Source organism: Cnephaeus nilssonii (assembly GCF_951640355.1).
Source record: "Cnephaeus nilssonii genome assembly, chromosome: 9".
In the NCBI taxonomy this organism is placed as follows: domain Eukaryota; kingdom Metazoa; phylum Chordata; class Mammalia; order Chiroptera; family Vespertilionidae; genus Cnephaeus; species Cnephaeus nilssonii.
Window position 1 is genome coordinate 38140146 of NC_137080.1, and position 26346 is coordinate 38166491.

General features: G+C 37.9%; 1 protein-coding gene across 4 annotated transcripts in view; it reads right to left on the reverse strand.

Annotated features, from left to right (window-relative positions):
• AFG1L (AFG1 like ATPase) overlaps positions 1-26346 on the reverse strand; it is a 169015-nt gene that overhangs the window by 74184 nt on the left and 68485 nt on the right. For all 4 annotated transcript variants that reach the window (XM_079780359.1, XM_079780357.1, XM_079780358.1 and 1 more), the window contains one exon: positions 21069-21127. In XM_079780359.1, coding sequence (XP_079636485.1) covers positions 21069-21127 — 59 coding nt within the window. The remainder of the gene's footprint in view (positions 1-21068; positions 21128-26346) is intronic.

The window sequence follows — 26346 nt, forward strand, 5'->3', positions numbered from 1 at the left end:
AGAGCTGCACCAGTTGTTAAAGAGTTTGAATGATTATCCTTATTTCCAAGCACTCCCCAAATTATAAAATGTCTAACATGTATAACCCTCTGTTTGCATTCTGCCTTCCACATACAATGAGGATATTCCTCATTGTTAAACAGGCTCTCCTAAACTCTGGTTATAACTTAGAGTCCAGAACCTTTCCTACTACCTTTATTCCCTCAAAAAGAGTTTCTACAAATTCCTTGTTCTATATTTCAGCTCTCACTATTCATAACTTACTTAGTTCCATGTCAGGTAACTTCTCCCACATATACTGGAACCATTTTTAGCTTTATTTTTCTGCCCTCCCCTTCTCCCTTCTAAGCCTTGTCCAGTTTTCCCAAGAAAATCCCCGCTTCATTCTAGTAAAGCAAACAAAATAATAAATATGATTATTAAACCCGTGATGGCAGTAATACATCCAAATAAAGAAAACAAAAGTCAAAACAAAGTTCTTGTTAATTTTCTATTGTGTGTATATTTATTTGAAGAGGACATTGTTTTAACAACCTATGTTTACTATTTAACACCGACTTAAAAATGGGAAGTGTAGTCTATCTGGTGTTGCTCAGTGGTTGAGCGTTGACCCATGAACCAGGACTTCATGGTTCCATTCCTTGTCAGGGCACATGCTAAGTTGCAGGTTTGATCCCCAGCAGGGGGCGTGCAGGAGGCACCCAATCGATAATTCTCTTTCATCATTGATGTTTCCATCTCTCCCTCTCCCTTTTTCTGTCTGAAGTTAATTTTTTTTTACATGGGGGAAGTGTAGACAGTCAATAGGAAAGAATATTGTAATAAGAACCCCTAATAGACAATACTTTTGAGGGAGAGATAGAAGCTACGTTCACTATAACAGAAGAAGATTTCTTGGATGTCTTGAAGCCTCAAAAACTTAGCCAAACTATTGTTTGATGTGCACAGAGTTTGTGTCTTCATGCTCAGATGTTGTTGAAACAGGAGACTTAAGTAATGTCAATGAATCCTACCAAGCACTATACATGACCTCTGGGGTAATTAGCAATCATTCAAAAGCAATAAGACTAAAATGTTCTATTCTTTATTACTGTCAGCTCTTATCTTGATCAGCATTTTAATAAAGATGGTTCGTTTCTAAGACAGTTTCATGAATCAGTCATAATTACATTCTGACATGCAGTGAATAGTAAAGCAAAACTAAATATCACTTCATCAACCTTTCTAACCTTTATGCAAGTATTAACTGTAAATAATTTTTACACAATCCTACAACAGAAAATCTGCATATTTCTTAGCTTTGTACATACTTTACCCCAAATGAATTTCCTGTGACCTATACCTGAAAAACACAATCAGCCATAATTATCCAGTTTTGTGAGATGTTCAGGTGTTGCCTTTCAGAGTTCAAATCAACTTCAAGAATAAAAGGCTACTTTATTCCACAAATGGCACAATATGCAAAATGGGTTAAGTAGCCAAAAGCATCTCAGAGCATTGTGGCTTGAAAGAAGTCTAACCAGAATCAAAACGTTAGAATAAAAATTTAAAGCACAGCAACACTTATAAAAATAGATTCATAGATTATACATTAAGGAATGGATCACTGATGACTACTTAAGTCTTATAATTAAAATATGTCAAGAATATTAATTAGAAGGAAATCTGAGCACTTAAGTATGTGAAGGGTATATTTTTAAAAATATATAATTCCAAAATAGCTGATGGAAGACAATTTATCAAATATAAAACTTATTTACAGATAATATGTAAACTGTTTAGCCCCTCCCAATACATAATTTACTTTAGAGCTTTGAAATAGCTAATTCTCTTTTTTAAAATGTTTTAGTCAAAGTGAACATAATTCAATTATCAGAATAAATTGATACTGCATTTTAGGTGATTTATTGTTTCAGGTCTTAGAAAATTTCAAAATAAATACAATGCTTTCTCAAGAAATAGTTCTTGTCTTCCCAGTAGTACAGAGCATCCACACAGACCTAGGTTCCAAAACCTGAATTTTTACTGTGTCTCTCAAATAAGTACGGTTTATGGTAAATCTACTGAGTAGCATCTTTAAGCAAAGTGATTTCCATTTAAAAACTTAACCACAGCAAGATAGGAGCATATTTACTTTGTGTAATTTCAATTGGAAAACAAGTTCTTTCAAAAACCTATATAAAAATAATTCCTTATGTGTTTTCTTACGCATTTTATTATAAAATAACCTTCCTAGAATGTTACCAAGCTGAAACAAAAAGAAATATAGCAAGCATCTTTTTCATCTGGGATTAAGAGCACAAAAATATATGTCTTTTCTGTGATAATTTTTGTTTAACTCTTTAGCTTTCGTGATCATCATCCCTTCCTCTTATTGGAGGTGCAAAAAAAAAGGGAAAAGAAGTGTTGATTTAAGAAAACAGATTTCCCAGAAAGAAAAAAACCGTGATTAAGATTTAAACAAAAGCTAAAGATGGCTTCCCCTGAGCACTGATGAGGTCCGCTACCTCATTACTAAAGACTGAAAACTTGTGATGCATTTCGTTTCAAGAGAATCCAAAAGTCCTTGCTATAAAGCAGACAGGGGGGTGCAGAATCCATTCACTCTTTCTGTACCACAACCATTATGTAAGAAGTATAAAACACTGCCTTTATGCTGCCAAGCCACAATGACTCTTCCTACATCAAAGGATTTTCACTACTAGGGTTTTTTCTTCAAAATTTATTCAAGCTAAGGGCAGAGAGACAACAATTCATACACGCTAATTATGTCTAATTATCTATTCCCTTTTCTGACCAGCTTCGGCCAGTGTTATTTGCTATCTGGGTTTCTCACAACCTCCCTTTGCCCTGTCCATCCAGCCCAACAGGGAAGGCTTTGAAGAAAACAGTTGTGGCTTCTTAGAGTTTTCTCAATATAGAGTTCAAGCAAATTAAATAATTATTCTGTTAGTTTTGACACATTTGTGCTTTAAATATGAGGACCTCTTTGTTACTTTGGCAAATTCTTCACATCTCTTCATGGCTGGAATCATAGTAACACCCTCTCACACGGGAGCGTCTCTTCATGCTTTCTTTTCATGATCTAAGTGAAATGTTTATTGGATTAAAGTTCTTCTCTGCAGACCTTCATGGTGGCCTATGACAAAGAGCTTAAAAGTTCTATTAATTGGCTTGAGTTTTCAGGGAGGGGAAAAGGAGAATTTTATTTCACATTACATCACTAGCCAAGGAAATTGCCACGTGTAATTAAACTAATTTATTTCATGAGTCAAACAAACAACTCATATTTAAGACACACTTCCTTTAAACCATTTTTGTCATTAAAGAATTGATTTCTTATAATTTAACCCAAAATACCTATGATTCTAAGGAAAAAGAATCCAAGACCTAAACAGTACATATTTTACATATAAGCAATAGCTTGCTATATTCCAGTTTGACATAAATATATAATTATATATTGTATATGTAATTAGACAAATACAGATTATAGTTTATATATTTCATGAGAAGTCTTTATTTTTATTTTATATAAGAAAACCACAAAAAAAATAGTCTTTTAAAAGGCATATACCCAAAATTACTTTTCCATAGAAAGTTCCTGACTAATACTAGGTGCACATTCCTGGATGAAGAAAACAAGAATTGCATTTTAAATCCAAATCACAAAAATTTTTATTCTAGATATTTAGTGATTTCAAGGACACAGTACAAAAACACCATCACAAAGTTTAATGCCTGTTATTATAACCAATTTTCTTAAATATATTTTTTTCAAACATGGATGAAATGGACTAGTTTATGACAATATATTCTTTAACCTAAAATTTGGTAATTATAGGAATGTTTTCTAAGAAAAATACTCGGTTTTATATTTTAAAATATTAATTACTATAATGCAAATGAACAATTTAGTGGTTTGTGGGGGAAAGCCACAAGCCTTTATAATTCAGGGATTCAGTCTACTACTTTTGTTCTGTCTTTTACTTCTTTCAATCTTATGTATTAAAAAGCCAACACTTAAGTAAAGACATTATCACACTAACAAGGGTTAATCCTCGCTAGGCTGCCTCAGGTGACAACACAGTGGAGGTCAATGGGCTGACACTGACCTCAAAGACTGATTCTGATTATTTAGCCCTGTGAAAGCTCTAGTATTGAAAGTTATAACGAACAAACTGACAAATCAATTTCACCAATGAAATGAAAATTGCTTCAGGAAAAAATGGCAAATACACATTTAGCAAGTGCAGGTGGCTGGACAAATGCTGAACACTGAAGCATTTTATCTAAGGGTTATAAACAATGTTTCTAAAGTTTATAACTAGAAATCACACCATGGGAATAGTCTCAGAGTTCACTATATGTATAACATTCCTTTAAAAAATCCCTGAGGAAACAAAAACACAAAGGCTAATACGTGGCTTTTTAAGTTTTAGAGAAAGGATGCATAACAGCTGAAAACTTTAACAACCAAGTAGAAGAAATGAAGTAGTAACTTGAACATTAAGCAAATATTATAAAAGTAGTAATAATACTAACATAACTGTTACTGCCTTAGATTATAAAGTACTTTTATATGTTGCATATTTAAACCCAATAGATGTTAAACCAAATCAGATTATGATGTTTTTCAAATGGACCACACTTTATCAAGAAAAAGAAAAATTCGTATTTATAAGAGTTAATACTAGTATCCTATTTTCCCTAATTTCATCATCTAAATGGCATTCATCGGAGAGAAAATTATACTGTAGAATGCCTTGTCAGTTACTTTTGACCAGCTTATTGCTATCATTTCAGTAATCGATTAATCACCTAACTAATTTAATTTTAAACAGAAATCTTGAAAACTTAAGAAAAAGATAGCTTGCTAAAATGTTACTGTGAAATAGAATGAAAGTGCTACATTACTGATAACAGAATCTATCACTGTATGGCAAAAACACTACATACAATATTGTACAGGAACATTTCTCATGGGGCAATTAATTTAGGTTGGTCCATACTGTTAAACTAATTAAGAAAAGCATAAGGAGAAAGTTAATAAAATTCACATGGAGAATTTTTTTTTTTTACTCTAAAAATTATGAATAGCACTTATCTCCTTCAGGACTCATTATGGAATGAATCAAACAAAAAGTGATAGAGTGAACAGATAGATTTTTACCCAAATATAAAATACCTGTCCAGAAGCAGCTCCCCGTCGGGGAAATCTATCAGTGCGCACAGAGGGCTCCCCTTCGGGGAACTTGGGGGAATTTGGCTCGCGGGGCACAGCTCCCCCTTCGGAGATTCTTAAAAGCGTGCACAGAGGGGCTTCCCTTTGGGGAATTTGGCGCGCAGGACGGACTCCGCCCCCCTTCTGGGACTTTGGGAGAGTGCACTGAGCGGGCTCACCTTCAGGTTTTTAAGAATGTGCGCTCTAGCCGGTTTGGCTCAGTAGAGAGAGCACACACAGGACACAGCCCCACTTCAGGGAATTTGGCACGCCGGACACAGCTGCCTGGGATCCCTGACTCACAGCGCATTCACACTAAGAGCCAGCGACCCCAATTGTTGGTGCGTGCACACACAGGGACCCTGATTCTCAACGAGAAACCGCACAAGGCAACAGAGACTTTGACACTCGAGTCTTGGTGCAGACACAGGGAAACTCTGACTCCTGGCACATGCTAAGGATCTCATTCTCGGCACATACCAACAGTGTGGTGCAGACAGGGCCCCTGATTCTAAATGTGCACACGAGACCACACGGAACACTGGGGACACTGATCCTGGGCAAGTTTGGTTCCCACCAACCAAAGACAGTCACACGTCCTAGTGTCAGAGCACTTCAGTGAAACTAGGGTGGAGCGAAGTCCCCACAGCACACGACCCAGGTCCACGCAAACAGAAGCTTGAGCTTTCTGGTAATAGCCAGAATGGGGAAACGAAATAACTCACAGAGGAAAGAAAATGTGGAGTCGCCAAGAAAGGAAATTAGTGAAAATGAAGCTTGCAACATGACCGAAAAGGAGTTCAGAGTAATGGTCATGGAATTTATACATCGGATGGATGAGAAAATCAACAACTTATGCAAGAATCAGGAAGAAATGAAAAGTGATATAGCTACAATCAAAAACACCATGGAAAGTTTCAACAGTAGATTACAAGAAGCAGAGGACCGAATTAGTGAGTTAGAAGATCAGGTACAGAAACAAGCTCAAGCTGAACAGCAATTGGAGAAAAAAATTAAAAAGCAGGAGGAAAGCCTAAGGGAGCTTCGGGACAACATGAAACGAAGTAACATGCGTATAATAGGGCTGCCAGAAGGACAAGAAGAGCAGCAGGGATTAGAAAATCTATTTGAAGAAATAATGACAGAAAACTTCCCGGATATGGGAAAGATAAAAGTTACGCAAGTAAAGAGAGTCCCAAGCAGGATCAACCCCAAAAGACCCACACCAAGACATGTCATAATTTCAATGGCAAATATAAATGATAAAGAGAGAATCCTAAAGGCGGCAAGAGAGAGACAGAGAGTTACCTACAAAGGAACACCCATCAGATTGTCAAATGATTACTCATCAGAAACACAACAAGCTAGAAGTGAATGGAAGGAGGTATACAAAGTGTTGCAAAGCAAAGGACTGAATCCAAGAATACTATATCCAGCAAGACTATCAATCAAAATTGAAGGGGAAATCAGGAGCTTTGCAGACAAAAAAAGCCTCAGGGAGTTTATCACCACCAAACCAGCAATGCAAGAATTGCTAAAGGGAATACTGTAAAAAGAAGAAATAAACAGGTAAGAAGGAATACAGACACAAAAATAGATATGACTGCAAACAAATACCTTTCAGTAATAACTTTAAATGTAAACGGACTAAATGCTCCAATCAAAAGACATCGAGTAGCTGAATGGATAAAAAAACACGACCCATATATATGCTGTCTACAAGAGACCCACCTCAGAACAAGAGACTCACACAGATTGAAAGTGAAGGGATGGAAAAATATCTTTCAGGCAAATGGAAATGAAAAAAAAGCTGGGGTAGCAATACTTATATCTGACAAAATAGACCTCAAAGTAAATGCCATAACAAGAGATAAGGAAGGCCACTTCATAATACTAAAGGGAGAAATCCAACAAGAAGAAATAATTCTGGTAAACATATACGCTCCCAATATAGGAGCACCCAAATACATAAAAAAACTCCTGGAGGATATCAAGGGAGAGATTAATAGCAACACAATCATAGTAGGAGACTTTAATACCCCACTATCACCACTGGACAAATCCTCTAAACAAAAAATCAGCAAAGAAACAGCAATCCTAAATGACTCACTAGACCAGATGGAATTAATTGACATCTTCAGAACATTTCACCCCAAAGCCACAGAATATACATTCTTCTCAAGTGCACATGGGTCATTTTCAAAGATAGACCATATTCTGGGTCACAGGCAAAGTCTCTTCAAATTCAAGAAGATAGAAATTATATCAAGCATCTTCTCAGATCACAGTGGCATAAAACTGGAAATCAACTACAATAAAAACAATCCAAAGAAATCAAACACATGGAGACTAAACAGCATGCTATTAAACAAGGACTGGGTCACCAGAGAGATCAAGGAAGAAATAAAAAACATCATGGCAACAAATGACAATGAAAACACAACAATCCAAAATCTATGGGACACAGCGAAAGCAGTCTTGAGAGGGAAGTTCATAGCTCTACAGGCCTATTGCAAAAAACAAGAAACAATGGTAATAAATTACTTAACCCTACAACTCAAAGAGCTAGAAAAAGAGCAGCAAGAAAAGCCCAGTGTAACCAGAAGGAAGGAAATAACAAAGATCAGAGCGGAGATAAATGACATAGAGACCAAAGAAACAATACATAAGATCAACAAAACCAAGAGCTGGTTCTTTGAAAGGATAAACAAGATTGATGGACCTCTAGCCAGGCTCACCAAGAAGCAAAGAGAGAGGTCCCAAATAAACAAAATCAGAAATGAAAGAGGTGAAATAACAACAGACCCCGCTGAGATACAAAGGATTGTTACAAAATACTACGAACAACTCTATTCCAACAAACTGGACAATCTGGAGGAAATGGACATATTCCTAGAAAAATATAACCTTCCAAAAATCAATCAAGAAGAATCTAAACAGCTCAATAGGCCAATAACTATGGACGAAATTGAAGCAGTCATCAAAAAGCTTCCAGCAAACAAAAGCCCGGGGCCAGATGGCTTCACAGGAGAGTTTTACCAAACATTCAAGGAAGAACTAAAACCTATCCTCCTCAGACTATTCCAAAAAATTCAAGTGGAAGGAACACTTCCAAGCTCCTTCTATGAAGCCAGCATTACCCTAATACCAAAACCAGATAAAGACAACACAATGAAAGAGAATTACAGACCAATATCCCTCATGAACATAGATGCCAAAATCCTCAACAAAATTCTAGCAAATCGGCTCCAGCAGTACATCAGAAAGATCATACACCATGACCAAGTAGGATTTATCCCAGGAATGCAAGGATGGTACAATATCCGCAAATCAATAAACGTGATACATCACATAAACAAATTGAAAGATAAAAATCACATAGTCATATCAATTGATGCAGAAAAAGCATTTGACAAAATCCAACACCCTTTCTTGATAAAAGCTCTCAACAAGGTGGGAATAGATGGCTCATACCTCAACATAATAAAAGCTATATATGATAAACCCACAGCAAACATCATACTCAATGGACAAAAACTAAAGACATTTCCCCTAAGAACAGGAACAAGACAGGGATGCCCACTCTCACCACTCCTGTTTGACATAGTACTGGAAGTATTAGCCATTGCAATTAGACAAGAAGAAGAAATAAAAGGCATCCAGATTGGAAAAGAACAAGTAAAGCTGTCTTTATTTGCAGACGACATGATATTGTACATAAAAAATCCGAAAGACTCCGTCAAAAAACTCATAGACTTAATAAATGAATTCGGCAATGTAGCAGGATACAAAATTAACGCCAAGAAATCTATGGCCTTTCTATACACCAATAGTGAACTTACAGACAGAGAGACTAAAAAGGCAATCCCATTTACCATCGCACCAAAAAAATTAAGATACCTAGGAATAAACTTAACTAAGGAGGTAAAAGACCTATACACGGAAAACTACAGGACACTGAAAAAAGAGATAGAGGAAGACGTAAACAGATGGAAGAACATACCATGTTCATGGATTGGTAGAATTAACATCATTAAAATGTCCATACTACCCAAAGCAATCTATAGATTCAATGCACTCCCCATTAAAATACCAACGGCATATTTCACAGACCTTGAAAGAACTCTCCAAAAATTCATCTGGAATAAAAAAAGACCCCGAATAGCCACAGCAATCCTGAGAAAGAAGAATAAAGTAGGAGGGATCTCAATACCAGATTTCAAGCTGTATTACAAAGCCACTGTTCTCAAAACAGCCTGGTACTGGCACAAGAACAGACATATAGATCAATGGAACAGAATAGAGAATCCAGATATTGACCCAAACCACTATGCTCAATTAATATTTGACAAAGGAGGCATGAACATACAATGGAATAAAGACAGTCTCTTCAATAAATGGTGTTGGGAAAATTGGACAGATACATGCAAAAAAATGAAGCTTGATCACCAACTTACGCCATACACAAAAATAAACTCAAAATGGATACAGGACTTAAACATAAGACGGGAAACCATAAAAATACTAGAGCAATCCACAGGCAGCAAAATGTCAGACATATGCCAAAAGAAATTCTTCACTGACACTGCCCCTAGGGCAATGGAAGCTAAAGAGAAAATTAACAAATGGGACTACATCAAAATAAAAAGCTTTTTCACAGCAAAAGAAACCATCAACAAAACAACAAGAAGGCCCACTGCATGGGAGAACATATTTGCAAATGGCATCACTGATAAAGGTTTAATCTCCAACATCTACAGGCAGCTTATACAACTTAATAAAAGGAAGATAAATGATCCCATAAAAAAATGGGCAACAGACCTAAATAGAATCTTTTCAAAAGAAGACAGAAGGAAGGCCAAGAGACACATGAAAACATGCTCAACGTCACTAATTATCCGAGAGATGCAAATCAAAACAACAATGCGGTACCATCTCACACCTGTCAGAATGGCTATCATCAACAAATCAACAAACGACAAGTGTTGGCGAGGATGCGGAGAAAAAGGAACCCTCGTGCACTGCTGGTGGGATTGCAGACTGGTGCAGCCACTGTGGAGAACAGTATGGAGTTTCCTCAAAAAACTGAAAATGGAACTCCCATTTGACCCAGTAATCCCACTCCTGGGAATATATCCGAAGAAACTAGAAACACCAATTAGAAAGGATATATGCACCCCTATGTTCATAGCAGCGCAATTCACCATAGCTAAGATTTGGAAACAGCCTAGGTGCCCGTCAGCAGATGACTGGATCAGAAAACTGTGGTACATCTACACAATGGAATACTATGCTGCCATAAAAAAGAAGGAATTCTCATCATTTGCAGCAACCTGGGAGGAATTGGAGAACATTATGTTAAGTGAAATAAGTCAGTCAATGAAAGAAAAATACCACATGATCTCACTCATTTATGGATAATAAAGAACATTATAAACTTGAACAAAAAGATAGATACAGAGACAGTAAAGCATCAAACAGACTGTCAAATTACAAGGGGAAGGTTAGGGAGAGGTGGGGGAGATAAGAGATCAATCAAAGGACTTGTATGCATGCATATAAGCATAACCAATGGATGCAAAACTCTGGGGGGTGGGGGCATATATGGGAGTGGGGTGTGGGGAGGGCAATGGTAAGATATGTACACATATAATACCTTAATAAAAAAATTGGAAAAAAAAAATAAAAAAAAAAATAAATAAAATACCTGTCCAAAATATCATGGAGTGCTAAAACTTGATCAGATGGGAATAGCAATGCTCGGCAGGCAACCCATTTATAAGAAGGCCAATAATAGTAGCTAGTTGAAATTAACTAAGAATCTATCCTGATCAAAATATCAATTGGCCCTCTTTTCCTTTCACAATAATTTTAAATAATGTTTACAATATAATGAGGTTGTGTCCAATGTATATTATTCAATGAATATACATTTAAGATATTATTCTTTTTAAATAAAACTTAAGATATTTCTAAGAAAGTTGATCCTAACAAAGCTTTATTTCTCAAGTTACAGAATTATTTGAAATTGATACTAAACCACCCTCTTATTTTTGGTTCGCCAAGTTTCTTCCTTCTATCAACCATTAACCAGCAATCTCTTAAAATGCTACTTTCTCCAATACAAACTAAGGAAATCTTTGCTGAGACATGATTTCCATCACTGTACTCTTTAGTTAACTCAGTTACAGAAGTTCACACTCATGAAAAAAAATTTACTGTCTGACTTACAGACCAGAGTAAGACAACATTTAATCAGAATCAATGACCACCACCAATGTTTTCTTACTATAACATCTCACTTATAAGTTATTAATTTGACTGGTGGTATAAAATGTTAAAGTAGTTTGCTCAGGAAGCTTCATGAGGACTATAATTCTTGAATTACCATATATCCAAAAATATAATCTTTGACCTTAGAGTTTCATAACAGCCTAGCTAATAAGAGGGCACATAAGCAAGGAGGAGGGACCAATGGGGGGGGGGGGGGAGTAATGGGGACATCTGTAAAACTTTCAACAATAAAGATAACTTTTTAAAAAGGGCACATCTTTTTAATTTAAATTTTTTAACTTAAATTTTAATACAATAAAAACTATTCTAGTCTATCCTATTCTAGTATCCACTTGTGGTGTTCAAGTCTCAGTCCAGCTTGGTGTTGTTTTTTTTCTCCAAGGATTTTTCTTCTATGTAATTATAGGATTCTTTCTTTATCCTTGAAGTTCAGTTGTACACCAGAAAAAAGGTATTATTTTTCTATTTTATCTTTGTGTTCTGTTTTAGAAATATGAATGATGTTAATGCTTTATCTCTGTTGCCTGCTTCCCATATCTAGCACCTTCTATGTAATAATTTTAATCTCTATTCTATTTTTTATCCTCGACTATTCATTTTGTGTGATTTGTTTCATAAGTCTGGTCTCTTTATAACTGATTTTGTTTTTATCAGTGTTGATTCTTTAACTTGATTTTTCTAAAATGCTTTTCACTTTTTTTAAAGGGTTCACCCTCAGCCTGTAAGATTCCTCTAATCTTGCAGTTATTTCATCCCTAATCTCTTATTTCATTGGAACCATAACTTCTTTGAGTTCTTTTAAAATATAGAAAAGTTTTATCTAAAAAAAAGTCTCCCATTTCCTGAGTGAGTTCTTCCAAAGTATATTCTTCATGTGCTTCTACTTATTAGTTCATCTGCTTTTGCTGCTTCCTTCCTGCATCTGCCATTCCATTTCTTTTCATAATACCCTCTATACATAGGACACATGAGAAATCCATTTCACTTTTTGCTAATTTCTCAACTTTGAATATGGGTAATCCTATCTAGGTGTGCTGATTTCCTAAGAAGGATAGGCTAAAATTTACCTTCTAAAAAGTTATTATTATAAAAACTAGAGGCCCAGTGCATGAATTCGTACATGGGTGGGACCGGCTGGCCCAGCTCCAACAGGGGCAGATTGGGGCTGGGGCTGGCAGGAGGAGGAGATGGCAGGAGGTTGGCCGGCCGGCCCGCCCCGATCAGGGCCCGATCAGGGCCTGATCAGGGATGGGCTGGCTGGGGGAAGGGACTGCAGGCAATTAGACGGTGGGCCCCGCCCCCAATTGGGTTTGGGAGGCTGATTGGGGGCCAGCGGCCTGGGGGAGGGGCCATGGGTGGTTAGCCAGACAGCCCTGCCCCTGATTGGGGTGGGGGGTCCAATCTGGGGTGGGGCCTGGTGGGGGGAGGGGCTGTAGGAGATCGGCCAGCCGGCCCCACCCCCTATTGGGGTGGGGAGGCGATCAGGGGCGGGGCCAGCCGGGGGGGAGGGGCTGCGGGCAAATCAAGGTGGTGGGGGCCCATAGGGGGCAGGGCCAGCTGGGGGGAGGGCCTTCGGGAAGTTGGCCAGCTGGCCCTGCCCCCTATTGAGGTGTGGTGGCAATCAGCGGCGGAGCTGGCCAGGGGGAGGGGCTGCGGGCTGATCAGGGTGGTGGGCGCCCATCAGGGGCGTGGCCAGCTGGGGGGAGGAGCTGCAGGAGGTTGGCCATCCAGCCCCAACCCCTATTGGGGTGGGGGTGTGTGATCAGGAGCGGGCCGGCTGGGGGGAGGGGCTTGTGGGCCTATTGTTGATGAGAGTGGGGCTGGTGGGGGTGGGGGTACAGGGAGGGGGCATTTGGCCGGCCCGCTCTTGATCAGGGTGGGAGAGTCCGATCAGGGGCAGGCCGGCCGGGAGGAGAGGCTGCGAGGTTGGCTGGCTGGCTCCACCCCCTGATCAGGCCGGTTCACTGGTCACTGTGGGTGTCCTAGCGACCGGTCATTATGGTTGTTATGGCCTTTATGGTCGCTGGCTTTTTATATATATAGATAATGCAAGATTGAGCAATCTTAGAGTAAACTAAAAAGGAAAACTTAAATTGTTTATAATCTTATTATTCAGAAATAATTCTATTTACATTTTTGGATACTTATTTCCAGTATTTTTCCATGCATGTGTATTACTTCCATAGTTGAGAAAGTAACAGATATACTCTTTTTTAAAAAAAATATATTTCTTTATTGATTTCAGAGATGAAGGGAGAAGGAGAGAGAGATAGAAACATCAATGATGAAAGAGAATCATTGATGGGATGCCTCCTGCACGCCCCCCACTGGGGATCAAGCCCACAACCCAGGCATGTGCCCTTTGCTGGAATCGAACCTGGGTCCCTTCAGTCCACAGGCTGATGCTCTATCCACTAAGCCAAGCTGGCTAGGGCAACAGATATACTCTTGCATCACATTTTTTTCACTTACATTATCTGTAAGCATTACACTACATTATCAAAAGCATTTTGAAAATACTTTTCCGGTCCTAACAGGTTTGGCTCAGTGGAGAGAGCGTTGGCCTGTGGACTGAAGAGTCCCAGGTTCGATTCCAGTCAAGGGCATGTACCTTGGTTGCAGGCTTGATCCCCAGCAGGGGCCATGCAGGAGGCAGCTGATTGATGTTTCTCTCTCATTGATGTTTCTAACCCTCAATCCCTCTCCCTGCCTCTCTGTAAAATCAATAAAAATATTTTCCAAGAAAGTAAAATATACTCACTCCCTCATGTGACCATACCATCAATTAATGATTCCTCTAAACACAGGAGAGAAAGATGTGCCCACCACTTTCTTTTATAGTTATCCTATTTATATTTCTGTATTTATGGGAAAATATAACTCGGAGTGCCTGAATTCCAAAACAACAACAACAACAAACACCCTGCCTTCTTCTTCTTTATCTTTAAAATAAATACCACTAAAGAGACTCTCTCTGCAGATCTCTGGAGCTCTCTTTCTGTATAGATTCCTCCCGTACTGAACGCTACCATGGAAATTCTGCTTTAGGCCAAGGCAGAGTAGTTGGAACTCATTTTTGCTCTCTTGCCATTAAGCACTAAAACACTAGACAAAACATGCAAAACATTGGATATCAGACATAACACAATGAGTAGCAAAGGATAGCAATCCTTGAGATGCGGGAAATAAATCAGGCAAGCAAGCATTACGTTTTCCCTGGCTTTCTGTCTAGAGGAAATTTCTAAACTGCAGCACAGCAGACTAAAACAGTTGAGGAAAGAGCAATTAGAATTTTGGGAAACGGAGGCAGTTGGAATTTCCATGGTAGCGTTCAGTATACAGAAAGAGAGCTCCAGATATCTGCAGAGAGAGTGTCTGTAATCTTCGGCCAAATATTAAATTGCCAAGAGCAGTCCACACAAAGCTGGGAGATCTAAGCAGTCTTCAGCCAGAGTAGAGGGCTTCCGTGAACCACACGGGAATTCAGTGAGAGCCTCCAAGGGCCCCAGCTGGAAGACGGCTAAAGCAGTCCTAGAGAAAAGGCTACTCCAGGCTCCCTGACAAAGCTTGAAAACAAGCCTCGATCAGATCAGGCTGATCTGGAAGAAACATAATCACTTGCTGAAATAAAGTTCGACAGCTTTAAAGGAAGGAACAGGGACTCACTGCAATAATCACAATCTCCAGCAACCAGTCACAAATTACTCGACTTGAAAAGAAGCAGGAAAGTAGGACCCACAACGAGGGAAAATATCAGACCAAGGAAACAAAACCAGAATTGACTTGTGCTCTGGAAGATGGAGCAGATGTACTTTCCCTATTCCTTCCGCTTGTACTATTTAAAATCTGGAAATTACATACAAAACAATGTAAGAGGACACTGAAAAGCAGAAGGAAGGAAGAACAGCTAGGGACCTCTATACCTGAGAAACAACAGAAGGGTGAGTTCTCTGGCTTTCTTCTTGACTCATATACCCCGGGCTTGGAGACGAAGCCGCCAGAAACTCAGAAATGCCAAAGGACGCAGAAAAATGAGACCAACAAAAGCCTGCTCTCTTTAGTCAAAGGACCAAGAAAATAGCAGCATATTTAAGAGGAAGAAACTGTGGCACCACATCCACTCATTCCAACAAAGGCTGAGGGGAGAGCCCCCCCAACACTCCTGGCAGGGTAGTGTCAATGAAAGCTAGGTGGGGAGCTGAAACGTTCCTCCCTGCAGCCAGCAATGAGCATCACCCCCACCCCCACGATGTCTGTGGCGATGAACAGGGCACCCTTGACTCAGGTGCCAATGGAGGCTGAATAGGGAACCTGGACTTCTACGCCTACATCTGGCATTGATGTGGCAGTGCCTCTCCTCCTGCCAGAATAGTGTGGAAAACAGCCAGTCGAAACAAAAAGTTTAAATAAGGTCTACAAAGAAAATATACAAATGGCAAATAAGCACATGAAAAGATGCTCAACATCAGTAATCGTGTGAGAAATGTAAATCAAAACTACAAGGTAACGTTTCATACCAATTACGATGGCTATTACTTTTTAAAAGAAAAAGAACAAGTGTTGGAGAAACTGGAACCCTTGTGCATTACTGGTGAGAATGTAAAATGGTAAGGCAGTTATGAAAACCAGAATGGCAGTTTCTCAAAAATTAAACATAGAATTACCATATGATGCAGCAATTCCATGTCTGGGTATATATACAAAAGAACTGAACGCAGGGGTAAAGCAGACATGTGTACACAAATGTCCACAGCAGCATTGCTCACAATAGCTAAAAGATGGAAACAATCAAAATGTCCATCAACAGATGAATGGATAAACAAAAATGTATAAACATACAATGGAACATTATTCAGCCTTAGGAAAGAATGAAACTCTGACACTTGCTATAGCATGAGTAAACCTTGAAGACATATGCTAAGTGATTTAAGCCAGACACAAAAGGACAAATATTACATGATTTCATTTATACTAGGTACCTAGATGACAAATTCATAGAGACAGAAAGTAGAATGGTGGTTACCAGGATTTGGGGGAGGGGAGAATGTGGAGTGATTGCTTAATGAGCACAAAGTTTCAGTTTGGAAAGATAAAAAAAGTTCTGCAGATAGGTGATGGTTGCACAACAATGTGAATGTACTTAATGCCACTGAACTATACACTTAAAATGGTTAAAATGGTAAATGTTGTGTATATTTTATCACAATAAAATATTGATTAAAAAATAAGATCCAGCCCTAACCGTTTTGGCTCAGTGGATAGAGCGTTGGCCTGCGGACTGAAGGGTCCCAGGTTCAATTCTGGTCAAGGGCATGTACCTTGGTTGCAGGCACATCCCCAGTAGGGAGTGTGCAGGAGGCAGCTGATCGATGTTTCTCTCTCATCGATGTTTCTAACTCTCTATCCCTCTCCCTTCCTCTCTATAAAAAATCAATAAAATATATATTTTTTAAAATAAGATACAAAGTCTCATGACAAATTATGAAAATGTCCAAGTTCTAGTTGAAAATCACTCATACCAAAAACCATGAATACCTCGAAATAAATGTAAAAGGATTATCAATAGATAACAACATCAAGATGATGGGAGATGTTAGAATTATCAGATAAACATTGAAAAGCAGACATGATAAAAATGTTTCAACAGACAATTATGACTATACTTGAAACAAAAGAGCATTACTACTTAAAATAAAATTGATTAGAAAAAGTTCCATTCACAAGCAATATTTAATAAGTTTAAATCTCTATGCAACTTATAACCCTGTCTCCAGCGATTGAAGGTCAATGACAAAATTATTAGAAACATAGACAAATTTGCAATCCAAGTGGGACATGCTTTCCTTAGCCTCTCAATAACTGATGTGAAAAATACAAAAGAACTAAGATTTAAACAGCATTTAATTTAAAAACCTTACTTAATGGATATGTTGATATATATATATATATATATATATATATATATATATATATATATATATATATATATATATATCACACACAACAACTAAAGAATAGTCATTATGTTCAAGAACACAGAGAATATTTACCAAAATAGTCCACATTTTGGGCCATAAAGTAAGTTTCAACAAATTTGAAAGGACTTAAGTCACACAGAACATATTCTCTGACCACAATGCAATTAAGCATTTGTTAAGAAAACAGTAACAAAAGCATAACTACAAAACTCTTATATGTTTGAAAATTAAGAAACATACTATAGATAATTCATGGGTTAAAGTAGAAATCACAATGGAAATCAAAAAACACTTCAAACTACTTGATAGTAAAAATACTAAATATCAAAATGTCATGGATGCAATTATTTAAAGAAAAATAAGTAGCCTAGGAAAGAAGGTTGAAATGAGATAAAAATTAATCTCAGAAAATTGGGGGAGGGGCAAAATAAACACCAAGAAAGTGCAAGTATGAGAAAAACAGGAACCTCCCCACTTAAAAGGCAGTGGAAATGATATATAAGGATTGGGTTTTTGTTTTGCTTTGCTTTTATCAAGGACTTAGCCTAGGAAGGCTTCCTAGGGAAATGTACCTGAGCATTCTGTGTATCTTTGCCAGTCCTGTGGCTTTCTTTCTTTTTTCTTTTTAATGAACTGCAATAAAATATACCTAACATAAAATTTATCATTTTGACCATTTTAAGTGAATAATGCAATGGCATTAAGTACATTCATGGTGTTATGCAACCTTTTTCATCATCCCAGAGACTCGGCACCCATAAAACAATAACTCTAAATTCCCCTCCCTCCCAGCTCCTCATAGGTATCTGAGGTACCTATGAATTTGCCTTTCATATATTTGTCCTTTTGTATCCGGCTTAAACTCACCTAGCTTGTCTTTGAGGCTCATCCATAACGTAGCTCCTGTCAGAACTTCATTCCTTTTAATGGTAGAACAATATTTCGTTGTATAACTATGTCACATTTTTTATTCATCTGTTGATGGACCTTTTAATAGCATATGAGTCTTTCTCATTATTCCTATCATCTTATGAAAATACAGTTTATAGCTTATATGTTTTTGTTATTTTTCAATACTTCAAGCAACAAATTGCAAGTTCTTATTGTGAATTACAAACCTGTCATCACTTGGTTTATAGAAGAAAATGTATAGACTTTACATTGTATTTTTCCCAAAGTAAATTTCTCTCTCATTTATAATCTCTTTTTTTATTAAATTAAGATTCTCTATTTGTTTTAAAATTGACTTCTGCTACACACTTCTCTCAGATGGACCAAAATGAAAGAGTAACACTAACGTACGTCAATAGGCAAAATGTCAGTTAAATTAATATGATACACCCTTTCCTTACAATAGAAAGTTCATCTGCCCCGCCCCCCCAAGCCTCAGGAAAACCAGCTCTAGTGCACATCATCAGGATGACGTTTTGTTACATGTGTAACGTCTTTTGGTCCTAGCCAAATTGCCTCAGTGGATAGAGCGTCAGGCTGCAGACTGAAGGGTCCCGACTTCGATTCTGGTCAAGGGCACATGCCAGAGTTGCAGGCTCGATCCCCCGTGGGGGGCATGCAGGAGGCAGCCAATCAATGATTCTCTCTCATCATCGATGTTTCTATCTCTCTCTCCCTCTCCCTTCCTGTCTGAAATCAATAAAAATATATTTTTTAAAAATCTTTTGAATAAATGAGACATTTTATATCTTTTTTCATCCAATCTAGTATTTAGTTTTCTGGCAATTTCAGTCCATGTTCAATTTCAAATTGTGTATTATTTATCTCAGTTCTCTTTTTAAAAAATTTTTATTAATTAATTTGAAAGAAAGAGGGAGAGAGAGAGAGAAACATTAATTTGTTGTTCCATTCATTATGCACTCATTGGTTGATTCTTGTATGTGCCCTGTCCTGGGACCAAGCCCACAACTTTGGCTTATGTAGACCATGCTCTAACCAACTAAGCTACCTGGCCAGGACCTATCTTGTTTTATTCCAAATTTGAATTATTCATCTACTTGGTTTTCCTTCCTCTTCAGAAAAACATTAAGTGTGGGACAGGGGTAAAAATTAAATTCAATCTGGCCAATTTAGTTACCTATTAATAATGCCATTATTATATATCAAAATATGACAAATTACTAGCCAAAAAATATTTGGTGTTAAAAAACAGTACAGCTACTAAGTTCCTTGAGAACCTTTTAACTTGTTTCATTCTGTGAACATTCTCTTTATATTTTGGGTATTTCATGCTATGTGAAGATACTATTTTTAGTAGCTATTTTTCTTAGTTTCACCATTTATAGTTTGGTATCTTTGTACACAATTTCACTTTGGATTTCCTGGCATGAAAAAACATACTTCAAATCTACCTTCTCATATGCAGAACATGAATATAAAGGGGAAAAATTACTAACAGCAAAATTTTCAAAAAGTACTTTTCTCTACATCTATAAATATCGCAGAGAAATTAAAATCCTCTCGGAAACTAAAATTGGTTAAGGAAACAGATGTTTGAAGTCTCCTAAGTATAGTACAGGGAATAAAGTTTGGCACCAACAACAATTGCAACTTAAGTATATTTCAGAAAAATTATCTGACTGTATCTTTAGAATATTTAAAGATAAACTCTTTTTACTCCTCTTTGGTAAGAATTTTTTGAGGTTTTAGATTTGTGGGTTTTTTTTTAATACAACTTTATCCTTTCTTCAGATATGTTATTATGGACTAAGAAAAATTATGTACCTAAGAATTATCGGAATTATATTTTGGCACATAATTATGCTTCTTTTGGTAGTTATTACATTTTGCTTTGTGTTACAGGTATTTGTGTATATAATGTATGCCCAACTGGATTATAAATGACTTGCAGGCAAAGTAACATAATCTATTTCATGATTATATTTTTCCTTATGCCTCATGCTGCACTTTGCACATAGTAGATTCTCAATAAATATTGGCAAAATGTGGAATTGTTGAATAATCATGTAAAAAATACTTAATATTAACAGTGAAAAGGGAGGTTATTTTATTCTTAATTATATTGTAATGAAGACTATTTTAAACTCTATGCCCTGATGATACACACAAATATTTAAATTATTTATGTGCCTCAACTTCACATGATTTCATGGTAACTTGATGGCAATCACATTTAAATATATTAGAATATTTTTGTAATAATGTTAATCTAGAATAGCAACTTTAATAGCTGGGAAAACATGTTAACCTGAAGGAAACAGAAAAATTAAACATTTTTTCAGAAATCAATGTATAAGTTTAAATATTCCACTATAATATTTATGAGCAATCCTCAAATTAAAATTTATAAAATACAAACTATCAAATGTTTCAGTTAGGTAATAATTTAGACTATATTTTGTAATTTTTCCTCTGTACACATTAATGAATGCTAAATAAGAAAGATTATTTTCTCCTTTAGTGTCTTTGACTAATATTACCAAAATATAAAAATGAATTGTGCTTCAATGCCATATCATAGCAATCATCTAAAAGCCTTCAATTATCAACCAACATGGTATTAGTCAGTGAACACAAGTACTGTAAGTGATTTTCCTTACCTTTAGGACTGCTATGAATGGTACAAAGTTAGCTCTTTGTAGTCCATTTTTATAGAGATCTGAAAGAAAAAATTGATATTGGCTTTTTTTTCTTTTTTATTTCAGAGGGGAAGGTAGAGGGAGAAATAGAAACATCAATGATGAGAAAGAATCATTGATCAGCTGCTTCGTGCATGCCCCCCTCTGGGGATCGAGCCCGCAACCCAGGCATGTGCCCTTGACCAGTATTGAACAGGGGACCCTTCAGTCTGCAGGCTGACGCTCTATCCACTGAGCCAAACCAGCTAGGGCTGGTATTAGCTTTTTACTTAGCCTAAATCATAATATAAGCTTATATATTAGGCTGACAAATAAAGTTTTCTACTGATAAAAAAAAAGATAAAGGAACAAAAAAGGAAAGTATAACCAAAACTAATTTTTATTCTGGTACTAAACAAAATTCATTATATTCTTAATAAGAAAAAACATTAATGATCAAAGAAAAATCAAAAGGCACTCAATCAAATTAGCTTTAAACTATAATAATAATTTTTATTGACTTCAGATATAATAGAAATATCAATGATGAGAAAGTCATTGATCGCCTGCCTCCTGCAGGCCCCCTACTGGGGATCGAGCCTGTAACCGGGGGATGTGCCCTGACAGGAATAGAACTGTGACCTCCTAGTTCATAGGTAGACGCTCAACCACTGAGCCATACTGGCCGGCTCAAGCATTTCTTTTTAATACGTTTACATTAAAACCTCTCCTCCATGGGATTTATTTACCTTTTTCAGCATTTTATTTTACTTATTCTATTTCTACACACTGGCAGAGCTTCCCAAGTTGTTTCCCAACATCACTAATTTCATTTTCTTTAAATTCTACACTTCAATTATTCTAATGCTGATTTTTACTTATTTAATTTAATCTCTTTTTCTTATCTTATTTAGCTTTCTTTTATTTCAGCTGATTTCTTAGCAAAAAAAAGATTTTCCACTGAATCTGTCGTCTTCTCTCAGCTTAGGTCTTCTACATCACAGAGTCAATGTTTTCCTGATTTTTAAAAAATATAAAACAGAAATTTTCTCTTACTTCTCTTTCCTCCTTATTGTTCCCATATTAGGGTTGGTGGTTTGCTTGTTTTTATAACTTTGAGAAAGGAGTGGTATGACTAATCTTGGTGAATCCCTGTAGTCAAAACATGTGTTTTTTTCTTGGTTCCCCTCACTATCACCTAGTTGTTCCTGTAATCTTTGCCTGTACTGTAATTCAATGTTAAAAACTAATAGTTGATGCCCTAGCTGGTTTGGCTCAGTGGATAGAGCGTTGGCCTGCGGACTGAAGGGTCCCAGGTTTGATTCCAGCCAAGGGCACATGCCTGGGTTGCGGGCTGGATCCCCAGTAGGAGACGTGCAGGAGGCAGCCAATCAGTGATTCTCTCTCATCATTGATGTTTCTATCTCTCTCTCCCTCTCCCTTCCTCTCTGAAATCAATAAAGAAATATATTTTAAAAAAACAAAAACTAATAGTTGGCATCCTTAACTTGTTCACACTTGTAGTAGAAATATCACAGTGTCTCTACTAAGCATCATTCTGACTTTTGAACTGATATATATATATATATATATATATATATATATATATATATATATGGTATCATATTTAAAAACTATCATCTATTTATATTTTGTGTGATTCTATCAAGAAAGGTGTTGCTTGGCCCTGGCTGGTTTGGCTCAGTGGATAGAGCGTCGGCCTGTGGATTGAAGGGTCTCAGGTTCAATTCCAGTCAAGGGCATGTACCTCGGTTGTGGGCACATTCCCAGTAGGGGGTGTGCAGAAGGCAGCTGATTAATGTTTCTCTCTCATCGATGTTTCTAATTCTCTATCCCTCTCCCTTCCTCTCTGTAAAAAAATCAATAAAATATATTTAAAAAAGAAAAAAAAAAGAAAGGTGTTGCTTGGCTGGCGTGGCTCAGTGGTTTAGCATAGACCTATGAACCAGGAGGTCATGGTTTGATTCCCAGTCAGGGCATATGCCTAGGTTGTGGGCTTAATCCCCAGTGTGGGGCGTGCAGAAGGTTGCCGATCAGTGATAGTGATTCTCTCTCATCACTGATGTTTCTATATCTTTCTGCTTCTCTCTTCCTCTCTGAAATCAATTTTAAAAATATATTTTTTTAAAAAGATGTTGAATTATGCCAAATGCTCTTTCAGCTTTTATGGTGAACACCACTGATTTTTTTTCTCCCTAGAAGTGTTAATATGATAAATTATACAGGGAGGGGCAAAACTCAGTTTGCAATTATTCATATGGAAAATAATACAATAATTAATAAATAGCATTACAAGAATAAACTCTGTTTCATTCACTCAAAAGTATAAACCTACTTTTACCCTACTCTGTAGTGTGTGTGTGTGTATGTGTGTGTGTGTGTATGCATAATTGTTAGCCAACTTTCTAGTGATATCCAGTGTTTTATTCACTACTAGAGGCCCGGTGCATGAATTTCAGCATCCCCGGGGGGTGGGGGGGTGTTGTCCCTCAGCCCAGCCTGCACCCTCTCCAATCTGGGACCCTAGGCAGTCGGACATCCCTCTCACAATCCAGGACTGCTGGCTCCAAACCGCTTGCCTGCCTGTCTGCCTGATTGCCCCTAACTGCTTCTGCCTGCCAGCCTGATCACCCCTAACCACTCCCCTGCCAGCCTGATCGACACCTAACTGTTCCCCTGCTGGCTCTATTGCTCCTAACTGCCCTCCCCTGCTGGCCTGGTCACCCCTAACTGCCCTCCCCTGCCAGCCTGGTTGCCCCTAACTTCCCTCCCCTACCGGCCTGGTTGCCCCAAACTGCCCTCCCCTGCTGGCCCAGTAACCCCTAACTGCCCTCCCTTGGCAGCCTGGTTGCCCCTGACCTCCCCTGCCAGCCTGGTCTCCCCCAACTGCCCTCCCCTGCAGGCCGGGGTCACCCCCAACTGCCCTCCCCTGCCGGCCATCTTGTGGTGGCCATCTTGTGTCCACATAGGGACAGCCATCTTTGAGCACATGGGGGCGGCCATCTTGTGTGTTGGAGTGACGGTCAATTTGCATATTACACTTTTATTAGATAGGATGAATATGCTGGCTTAAGGAAGGATCACATAGCATTGTTGCCTGATGTAGGATTATTCTTGGACATTCTAATGTTAGAATGTTAGAAATAGGATCATTGATCAGCTGCCTCCTGCATGCCCCACACTGAGGATTGAGCCAACAACCTGGGCTAGTGCCCTGACCAGGAATCAAACCCTGGTTCATAGGTCGATACTCAACTACTGAGCCATGCCAACAGGGCTATTACTAATTTTTAACTGAGTTAAGAACGTGGTGTGCCTGGCACTTTGTGCTGTACACAAGCATTGGCAGACTGCCTGTTTCCTCCTCTACTTTAACCCTCATCCTCCAAGATATCTTGTGTTTTTTTTAATTAAATAGGAGATAAAGAGAAACAACACCCTCCCCCACTCACTTGAGAAATGGATACCATTTCCTTTGATGTCCCTGCTGTGCCCCTCCCTAGCAGAGAAAACACTGTTGTCTTAATCATTCCCTGGCTTTGCTTTGTTATGTTATTACATGTTTGTATTGGTTTTACATGTTTTTGAGTTTTATATAAGTGGTATTATCCCACGTTTATTCTTCTGTGGCTTGTTTTTTCACTCAGTATTATGTTTCTGAAATTTGTCCAAATTAATGTGTGCAGCTATATAGAGTGATTCTTTGAATATACCACAATTTATTTTTCTATTTTGTCCCACTATATCAACCCCCTGTGTTTGATTCCCTAAGATCTATTCTTGGTCCTTGCTCTTTCATATACTAGTAGATTTTAGAATCAGCTTGTCAAGTTCCACCAGTTATAATAAACCTCTTTGAGATTTGACTGGAACCCACTGAATTTATAGATCAGTTTGAGAAAAATCAACATCTACATGTAATTGAATTTTCCAGTTCATGAACATAGTATGTCTCTCCATTTAATTTTTTCAATACAGTTATATACCTTTTTTCTCATTAAAAAAAAAAAATCCAGCCTAAAACCAGGTGTTATCCATTTTACCTCTTAAATTTCTTTCAAATCTATCTCCTCCATATCCATTGACATCACCCTATAGCAGGGTTTCTCAACCTTGGCACTACTGACATTTTTGGCTAGATAATTCTTTGTTGTGGGAGGAAGCCCCATACATTATAGGATTTTTGGCAAAATTCCTGGCCTCCACCTACTGGATACCAATAACAGCACCCACACCCTGCCTTGCCTACTTGTGACAACTAAAAATGTCTCCAACATTGGCAAATATGCCCTGGTGGGCAAAAGAGCCCCCCCAGTTGAGAATCACTGCTTTATGCCAAGCTATCACCATTTCCTGCCCAGTGTATGCAATAGCCACCTAATGTCTCCCTGAATCTACCAATCACTACATCCCATCCCGTAACCCATCTCCACACTATAACCAGAGTGTTATTTCCAATTCCAATCTCGTCAGTCCCTGCTTAAAGCACTTCAATGGCTTCTCATTTCTTTTAGAATAAAATTCAAAGTGCTTATGAGTACTCTCTGTGGTCTAGCTCCCACTTTGCCAGATGCATCCTGTACCTCACTGCATCCCCCTCCCCCTTCCTGCCAGTTCAGCCACACCAGCTACATTTCAGTTTCTCCAGTGGGTCATGCTCTCTCCCGCCATTGGGCTTTGCTTCAACCCTCTGCCAGGAAGGCTCTTCCTCTGCCTCTTGTAACATTCTGAGAATAAGTAAATGTTATTTAAAAATAATAACAACGTATCTGGGCCACTACATTAAAATCTGTGACCTAAAAAAAAAAAGTTGAATGCATTTTGATGGTTGGAAAAGGGGACACTCTCTATCTGGGACAGGGAAGACAAAGATCAGTGATGACCAAACAGGAGGAAAGATAAAGAACAATGTGTTAATAGAGTCACAAACCCAGGTTAAGCCCCTGTTCGTCCACGCACTATCCATGTGATTTGTTTTTATTTATATACAGTAAAATTAACATTTGGGGGGTATACAAGTGCATTGGTTTTAACACATGGAACCACCACCACAACTGGATGCAAAACAGTTCCATCACCCCCAATATTCTCCTAAGTTGCCCCTTTAAAGTCAAACACCTCCACACCAGCTTGACAATCACTAATCCATTCTTTATCTGACAGTTTTGCCTTTTCCTACATCCACACTTAACCTGAGTCTCATTTCTTCACTCATAAAATTATTTCTATATATTATTTA